Source organism: Kryptolebias marmoratus, linkage group LG22 (assembly GCF_001649575.2).
Source record: "Kryptolebias marmoratus isolate JLee-2015 linkage group LG22, ASM164957v2, whole genome shotgun sequence".
Classification (NCBI taxonomy): domain Eukaryota; kingdom Metazoa; phylum Chordata; class Actinopteri; order Cyprinodontiformes; family Rivulidae; genus Kryptolebias; species Kryptolebias marmoratus.
The window spans coordinates 2,846,243-2,855,799 of record NC_051451.1 but is presented as its reverse complement, the minus strand read 5'-3'; the positions used below and the strand labels follow the sequence as shown (position 1 = coordinate 2,855,799).

The window sequence follows — 9,557 nt, the reverse complement described above, 5'->3', positions numbered from 1 at the left end:
ACTAAATAAACATTTGAAATATATGAGTTTGTATGTAATGTATGAATATAATATACAAGTTTCACTTTTTAAATGGAATTACTGAAATCAATCTACTTTTTCATGATATTCTAATTTTATGACCAGCACCTGTATGTTTTTGGTGCTTGTTTTTTGCTGCCACATCAGCCTTTTGGTTTTCTTTTTGTTTTGTTAAAAAATTATTTTTCATTTAAAGTCAAACTATGAGTCTGCATTCTGGGTTTGCGTCACACTGTAGGGATGCTAGAGGAAAAAGTTTGACTTGCAAAACAGGGTTTGCGTGGTAAAAATAACTGGAAATAAAGGCCAAGCATTCCTTGCAGGAGTACATATTGCCTGATACCTTTCATGCCAAGGTTTTAGACTAAGATAATCTTATATTGAGAAACATCAAAGTTGTAGCTATTTTGTTTAACCTTGGAAAAAAAAGGTCATGCATGAGCTCATGCAATATCTCCAGAGGTCCCATTCAGATATGTGTTAAAGATGACTCTCTCCATCATCAGATTTTAGCTTAGTATCTGTAAAATTGACTGAGTTATAGGCAGTTATAGTTTTTGTGGTGACTAATGCTCATTAGTTTTTGTGTCCACCTTGAACTGGATTGACTCTAAAAATCAATTGGTTGTAGATGTACATTCAATGATTACTTTTTACAGTTTCATTAAAATGTGTCTTGTGGTTCAGGAGATCATTTACTAACAGACAGTGTTGGCTGTAACAGTTAATGCCAGTTTTCAACAAAGATGTGACACAATAGATAGCGCTCAGAGTATGCATTGTGAATGACTTTCAGCTACTACCACATCAAATTTTAGCTCTATATCTGTTAACTTGGTTGAGTTATATACATTTTTGTATTGGCTAATTTTGGTTAGCTATGGTGGCCATCCTAAATTGGGTTGACTCCAAAAGTTAATTAGTTTTAGGTTTACTTTCTGAGCGTTTTATCAAAATTGGTCAGGGGTTCATGGAATCTTTTGCAAACACAGAAACCAGCAAAAACATTATCATCCATCATTGCCTTTTGCAGTGGTAAATATGATTGTTCTCCTTGAATCAACTAAGGCTAAAGTTTAGTTCATGTTCAATGCTGTATGTTTTTTTTCCTGCCAAAAGCTGCTCAACAGGATCTGTGTGGTCAAAGAAAATAGGAAATAAACACAAACTCATCCTGTGCTTCATGAAACAAAACAAAACTTTAACACTTGTCAATTGCAGTGATTTTTCTACAAGAGAATTGAATGATTTTACACAATTTACTTCAAATTGAGGATTCTTGGGTACAAAGAGATTTTTTTTATTATTATTGTTGTTTTCATAAAAACAGTTTGGTGGTGGTGGGGCGTAACATGTAGGCTCTGCATGTTCACACTGAAGAAATAAACAGAAATATATCCCTGAGCTTGGTTTGGATGATAAAATATAAGTCTGGAGAAACGAGTCAGTTTGTTCAATAACAACTGACAGCAGTGATGGGAGTTATTTCTCTTATACCAGAAAAATAAAGCAACCTGTTGCTCTGACAACTACTTATTTAATATACTATTTTTAAAATTCAACTTTTTCCTCTGATTGGTGTCATTATTGCCTGCTGCCATGAAAGGTGGGTGATCATGTAATTGTCTGTGTCTGTGTGTTTGCATATGCTCATTTGTCTGACAAACCACTGGTGGATTTTAATGAAATTTTCAGACATCTACAACTCATTAACTTTTGACATCAGCACAAATCAAAATGGCTGCCACATGTTTCAAAGTTAGGAAACACACAAATTGCCATAACTAAGTCACTTTTAGAGCTACTGAGATTTTTTTTAAAAAAGTGTGTTAGTAGCTGTGAGTAATTGCTCCGTATTTAACTCCTCCCATCTTCCCATCAACTGTGACAAACTTTCCTGTATCCGCTGAAGAAAAGCATCCCTACAGCATGATGTCCATAGGCTGCAGGTGGAGCAGCTGCTCCCTCATTTTCTAAAGTGGGGGTGCAAATGTGTTTTTGCTCTCCCAGTTTTTGATTTTAAAAAATGCTATCACTTCAGGCAGTAAGACAGAAGCATGCAGCGTTTACTTATTCGAATTTTACTTATTTAGTTACAAACTGGTTTGCATGTTCTTCCTGCGCACATGTGGGTTTTTTCCAAGTACTCTGGTTTCCTTCCACAGACCAAAAACATGCAGGTTAGGTCAATTGGTTTCTCTCGCGTGTAAATGGTTGTCTGTCTTATTTGTCTTTGTGTGGCCCTGTGATGGACCTGTCCAGGGAGTACCCTGCCTCTCGCACACTGACTGCTGGAGATAGACACCTATTCCCTGTGACCCTCCATGGAAAAGCAGCTAAGAAATGGATAGAAGAATGGATGGTCACAAACTAAAAAAATAATTAAAAAAATATTCAGCTGAACACTGCTAGCTTCTAGTTCTCTTGTCAGACAGCATTCAGTTGTTGAGATAGGAAAGAAAGCAAAGTTGGATTTTTAAAGGTTTAAAAAAATGTGTTACATTTTTTCTGGCTATGAATTAGGACCAGGGACGTGCGGTCAGGGGAGGCAGGTGAGGCAGAGCCTCCCCTGTCATCATGACAAGAAAAAAAAAAATCATAACATAAAATGATTATTAATATTTGTCCACTGATCTTTATGTATGAGTAATTTTCGAACATTTTTATGGTCCAAATCGCATTTTTATAGTCAAAATCGCTGAAATTGCATATTTTCTGTTCAAATATGAGGGTGAAACGCGAGGTGCGGCAGCAGCGAGCCGAGCTTCACCTCTGATTGTGCAATCCATCACAAACTGGGTTGATACATACAGTGACAGTCACGTGCACTGCTGCCAGTCATTAAGTTTTGTTTTGCTCCATCGGACTGCCAAAACGGTAATTGTAACGTTTTTTCTTATCTTATCCTTAATACTACTATGTGTGCGCGCGCAAGCGTTTGTGAGTGAGTGAGTGAGGGAGAGACGGAGAGAGAGAGAGAGAGAGAGTGTGTGTGTGTGTGTGTGTGAAGAACGCTGATGAGATATGAAATAACCAGTAGCCAATTGAATAAGCTACCCTTTTGGATTTATATATTTGTAAATCTGACTCTGTGCCTCACCAACCATGAACCTCACCGCACGTCACTGCTTAGGACATAGTAAGAACATTAAGTGGGAATTGCAGCAGCTTGGTGGTCAGTGCCACAGTCTTATGAATCATTATATATGATTCATATATAATCCTTTATTCAGATTTTATACTGGCATCTACCCAGAACTCATTCTGTGATTAGTATCGAGTTCAGCAAAAGTCTAGACTAAAAGTGTGAGTTTTTTAAAATGTCTACATCTGCTTTAATATTTAAATAATTTGTGGAATTTTTCCATGGTTTTAGCCTTGCTGTGATGTGATCCCGGTTTCCTGCATTATAGCTCTTTGCAGTTTTTATTGCATAACAAGGTATACTTTGTCTGCGTGACTAATACGATTTTACTTCTCCATTTTATCACATAATCAGGCACCCATACATGTATTCCTTGGTTTTCATGATGCTATTTGATGACTAATGCTCTGTAACAAATCTCTGAGGCCTTCACAAATTTATACTAAGATTAAATTACACACAGGTGGACTCTATACTAATTAGGTGACTGCTGAAGGGTGTTGGTTGCACTGGGTTTTAGTTTAGGGTATTGGAGTAAAGGGCACTGAATACAAATGTACGCCACACTTTTCCAATTTTATATGCAAAAAATTTGAAAGCCACGTATCATTTTTTTTACTTCACAATTATGTGCCCCTATGTGTTGGTCTACACATTTTGTGGTCACACAAAATCTCAGTTTGTGGTTGTAACATGACAAAACATAAAAAGGTTCAACAGGTATGAACAATTTTACGGCATTGTAGGTGTTATCAAATTATCTTTCAAGTTTAGCTCTTTGAGGCCCTATTTTTTGACAGATTTAGTGGAACATTTTACACACTCCACTGCACTGTATAAAAAAATCCCTTGTGTTTTGAGCATGTTGCATTAGATTCCAACATACTTAGGACAAACAGTTGTTTATTTAGTCATTCACACACATACATGCACACAAACATTCTGACCAAAAACCTGTGCTTACAGGATCACTCACCCACCTACTCATTCAGACAGTCCCTAAAAAGTAAGGTTTCCCTGAACAGCAGATGAGCCAACAGACAGCATCCCTTTTCCATAGTACTGTGGCCTGCGTTGCCATGGAGACATTTGACCACGACTGCATAGAAACAGAGAAATGCAGAGACAGAAATAGCAGAAAAACAGTTCCAACAATATAGAAACAATAAAAAAGGAAAGAAAACAGGCAGAGAAATAAAAGAATATAAGAGGGGAGTGTGCATGGATAGAGGTTTCTGTTCATGCTCATTTTAGCAGCTTAGTGTTATCTCAACAAAATGGCTGACAGGGAGACAGAAAGTCCTGCGTTGTTACAACTATTTTAAAATAAAGCTGTCTCCAAAATGTCCGACACAGATATTGGGTGCCTTTACAAACACTTTTTTCATTATTTTCTAAGTTATTTGGTCAGAAAAGCTCTGTTTCTGCACATGTAGGTACAAAAAAATAGATGTCCCTTCTTCAATGTTTCAGTGTCAGCAGGTAATCATTTTTAGTATTTTGTCGCTGAAAGGCAAAGGTGTCGATAATGTTTTGTCTGTGTTTCTGCATGTCTGTCTAATAGCAAAATTTCCTATGAATCACTGAACAAATCAGTATGAAACTTTCAGAAAGTAATTATTGGATGTACATCTACAGCTGATTAGCTTCTGGAATCAACACAATTTAAGATGGTTGCTTTGGCTAAGTGACCTTCAAAAACACCAAAATAGTTCACGTCGATTTGACAGTTATTAAGTTACAATTCGGTGTGGTAGTAGCTGAGATTTCCAACACATATTCTGAGCACTAACAGATGGTGTAAGAACTTTAAAACTGTGCTATAAACTATTTGGAGTCAACTCTGTTTGTTAGCTAAATGTCTCATAAACCACTAAATGGCTTTTAATGAAACGTTCAGGAAATAATTAGTCGATGTACAACTCTACAACTAACGTTTAAAGCCAACACAATTCAAGATGGCCACCAATTGATTTTAGAAAACACAAAAATTAATTATCCTTAAGGCCACAGATTAATAAAAATGGTTGTTGACACTTGCACCTGTAATGAGCTCATATTAGAAATAAAAGCCTGGTCACATGTCTCTCCTCATTTGCACGCACAGTCTCTCTGTGATACCCCTCCAGCTGCTCCTGCATTGCTCCAGGGTCTATATTTGAACTGCGCCTCATGGATTTCTGCAATCTGATTATGTTTCAGCACATCAAAAGAGAGATTTGTCTGTGAATGTTATCTTGGGAATTAGCACCCTCGCATCATCCTCTCTTATCACTTGCAGGATCCTCTTTGTAGGCCTCTTCAAATCTCTGCTGTGCTTTTTTGGAAAGGTTTCCATGTCTCAGAAAAAAAACACTGCAGAGATAAAACAAGGAAGTGATTTCCTTTAAGTCTGTAAAAGCACCATCTCTACCTGTCACTAGTTTTAAAGCCTTGATGGAAAGTAAAGTGTGTGATGAGGGTGTAACATGTCAGAGTGAAGTTCATTTTTTGACACAGCAAAAAAACTTTCCTTCTTTTGCAGTGCATCATGAATTATTACACAAAGATAACAAAGCTTGGCTCCAGATTAATGCTGGATTTGGACACTGATAAGACAGAGAGAGAAATGGTTAGTCTCTGAAAGAGATTACGTCAGGAACCAAGATCAAGATACGAAGCAGAGATGAGACATTTGTCCTCGGGGCTTTCTGCCAGTGAGGCTTTTGGGCAGGAGGAAAAAGGTTTAGGCCTTGTCCACACAGGAAGATTTTTTTTTTCCCAAAAAACAATGTTTTTGTTTGTGGTTTCTAATACTATTCTTATAAATACGGCACTCTTTCTAGAAATGCTTTCATCCACAAGGTAACAGAGAAAATGACCCAAAATGCTTTCAGAACTATGCCAGGCCTGTATGTGGTACTGTAACGCTGCAATGAAAATACACCAGAAAGAGGAAACAAGGCACGGTGCGAGCACATAAATCTAACACAGTGGATAGAAACCATAAACTGTAAACACAACAAGAAGAAATTTAAAAGGATGGCAAATTAAAGAGCAAGAACCAAATAAAATGTACATCTTTGAGGCAAGCATCATAAAAGAAACTGAAGCTATAGACAAAACAAAAAGCAGCTGTGACAAATTGTGATCAATGTTTTGTTACTTTGTAAAATTTGAAATGTGTTATATTTATATATATGTTAGGTTTACCTTCCTTGGTTTTTAACCTTACCTGTATTCAGTTTATTCCACACCTATGATCAGGTGACTTTCAGTCTTTTGGTGTAGAAACACTACAGAGAAGAAATAAAAAACACTGCAGAAGAGCATGATGGGCGATTTGCATCTCTTCAAAGGATGCCAGACTTCTAATTAAAGAATGGATTTACTCCTACAAGTCTTTGTATCAAATATAATGTAATATAATGGTAAAGATATTTACTCACCTGGATTGTAAAATTTCACTGTTTTCATCCCTCTTGTAAAATAAGTTCAAACTTGTGCTACAGTGGCTGTTTAAAAAAAACAACCTTTTGAATAAATACAGTTTGCACTGTTTTTTATTCAGTGAACTTATTGTTTACTGCATCATGAGAAATTTTGCTAACACTTCAGACAACAAACATGCATGCACTCAAACTGACATGGCAGAGTTTGTGTGTGTGTGTGTGTGTGTGTGTGTGTGTGTGTGTGTGTGTGTGTGTGTAGACTTGGATACAGAGAAATGAAAGAAAGATGTCAGACTAATCTTCTCCCCCCTTCACCATCCTCAGTTAGCCTGTGAGATGGCAGAGGGCGGAGAGCTGTGCCTCTGTCTTCTGCCAGCCTCAGCGTGGGAGTCTGAAAAGGCGATCGAGTCAAAAACACACCAGAGACACAATGACTTTTTGTTCTGAGTGAAGTGTGGAAGTTTTTCTCCGGTCAAATAACCTTTTCTCCTTTCCTCCTCCTTCTGTCTTCATTCAGAGTCAACACACAGGGAGAGAACCGGGGAAACAACTCCAGACGAGATGCCTTTGTACATATGCAAACTCCTGTTTCCATGGAGACACCATCGGCTTTGCCTTGGTGCGGTCGGGTGGAAGTGTGCTCGGGCCTGCACCCTCCACCTCAGCACAACACCCGCAGTCTGAGAAGAACGGGGCGCCACCACAGCCTCTCCCCACCTCCCCCGTTCCGCTCCTGCTCCATCCCCATTATCCCCTCCGTCCAGGGTCACCACGACAACGAGGTGTCCTGTATGCAAACCAGCCCTGAAACCACAGAGATGTCAACTCCCTGCGTGCAAGAGAGGAGGGAGAACGCCAGGCCATTTTCATCCTCCTGCTTGTCTGCCATTGGACAGCAGCGGGACGAGGTGGCCCTGCTGCTGGAGGAGGCGCAGGAGCAGCTGAGAGCGTTGGCCCTGGCGCACAGGAAGCAAGAGGAGGGCGGCGGATTGGCGGTCATGCAGCTGGAAGCCCGGGAAACTGTTTGCTTCTTGAACCTTAACGGAGGAAGTTCTGGGGGACTGAGCTGTAATGGACCTACGCAGACCCAGCTGCTCAACTCCAGCCAATCACACAGAGACTTGGGCCAAGACAGCCAATGAAAAGACAACATTTAGAACGTCCATTTTTGGTTCGACTCTCTTTGACAGACCCTGGTGTTCTGTATCTGTGAATGGAAATGTCAAATCAAGAAAATACACACATTTATATATATATAAATATATATCATTGAAAATCCTAATGATATGCATACTGTATGGATACAAGTGGTCACCTGTACACAGACTGACAGTATGAAAACAAGAAAAAATATTTACATGCATTCATTTACAAAACAAGACAAACATTTAGACAAAAGAACCAAATAGTCTGTCAAATCCATGATGTTTTTAATTGTAAAAAGAATATATAAATAAATATATATAAATATATATGGATATAAATATATGGAATTTAAAAAGTGACCAAGTTGAAGAACACAGGAATGATGTTGCTATTTTTCCTTAAATTTTTTTATTATGTTTTTTTCCTGTTTAGAATGAAATCTGTCACATTTTGTAACAGATCAGCTTCATCGACGTCCCGCTGCACGTCCACGAGCCGCAAATCAGATTCTGTAACATTTCACAGAGTCGAAAAACACCCGTCCAAGGAGACGCCTCCACTAATATTTTACCCCTTTTGCCTTTTGAAAACTGTTACCCAGCCAAGAATTACATTACTGCCCTTTGTGGTAACTGACGTTTCGAGGATTTATGGCACAAAACAAAACTCCCCAGCTGTGTGTATTTGTTAACCACTCAGAGAGCAGCGAAAAGAAAGGAAAAAAAACTTGGCTCTTTGAAGGCAGGTTGTTGAAGTTAGCTCAGATGCTTACTCTATGTTTGAAACCAATATTTATTTCTGTTTTGGTTACAAAAAATATTTTCACACAAATGTACTCACACACAATCACTTGTGCATTATTATTTTACCGACTGGGTGTTTGGACAAAAAGACTACAAGACAAAGATCACAGCAGTTAATCTGATATTTTTTTAGTTTGTTCTCCATTTTTAGTTAAAATGAACAATGCTGCTTTCTGGGACTGATTGGTGGGTGGGGGGAAATGTGGTTTTGGTATTGAAACAAGAAATAAATGTCTCTATGTTGTATCCTAATGTATGAATCAGAAGCTTTTGAATCTCTGTATGAAGTTACAGCCAAATGTTTCTGGTGTCAAAAAGCTTAAAAAAGGTTGCAATTCTGGTAAAGGTTTTTCAAAATATGATGTGTTTGGTTGATTGTTTTCAAATACATTTCTGCCTTTACAGCACCCTGAAGAAGAAACCTGAACTCAATTTTTACAAAGAATTTCATCCTCTAGATTTTATGGTTGCTACCCTCTATCATGTTTCATCTAACATAAATACAGCGATGTTAAAAATGCACTTTACAGTCTACTTTTCAGTGTTTCAAAAGGAAAGTTTTTACATTCGTAATATATAAAAAATTCCCCTTTTATTACTGAGGTTTTACTTAACAGAGCAAAATTAAAATGATCTTTTTTCACCAGGTTCTAACCCTAACCCTAACCCCAAGCAATGCCAAAATGGAAAAGCAATGACTTTAGAGAAGCAACTGTTGGTGCCAAACAATCCGAGAAGGGTAAAGGTTATTGCTAAACTATTTGGAGTCCGTCATTCTACAGAATGAAAAATCATTCATGAGTGGAAAGTATTTAGGACAGCTGCCAATCTTCAAGTAATATCTCACTGGGCTTTGAATGCTGGATTTAGTTGGTAAACTGCATTTACTAAGGAATCTCCAAAATACTGTGAAGCATTTGTGGAGGGTCTTAATTTTAGGACAAGGCTGCAAGCCTTTGCAACTCATGCAACCAATTTCATCTCACAATAGAGTTGTTGCAGGCATCTCAC

At 38.1% G+C, this 9,557-nt stretch overlaps 1 protein-coding gene across 2 annotated transcripts in view; it reads left to right on the top strand.

Moving 5' to 3' along the window:
• The window catches only part of LOC108245446 (pro-neuregulin-3, membrane-bound isoform), a 678,932-nt gene extending 669,790 nt beyond the window's left edge, over positions 1–9,142 (top strand). Inside the window, exon 8 of one of the 2 annotated variants that reach the window (XM_037973644.1) lies at positions 7,115–9,142. In XM_037973644.1, coding sequence (XP_037829572.1) covers positions 7,115–7,739 — 625 coding nt within the window. In that variant the 3' untranslated portion in view covers positions 7,740–9,142. The remainder of the gene's footprint in view (positions 1–7,114) is intronic. The other variant, XM_017432366.3, reaches the window with a different exon arrangement.
• Positions 9,143–9,557: the final 415 nt, after the last annotated feature.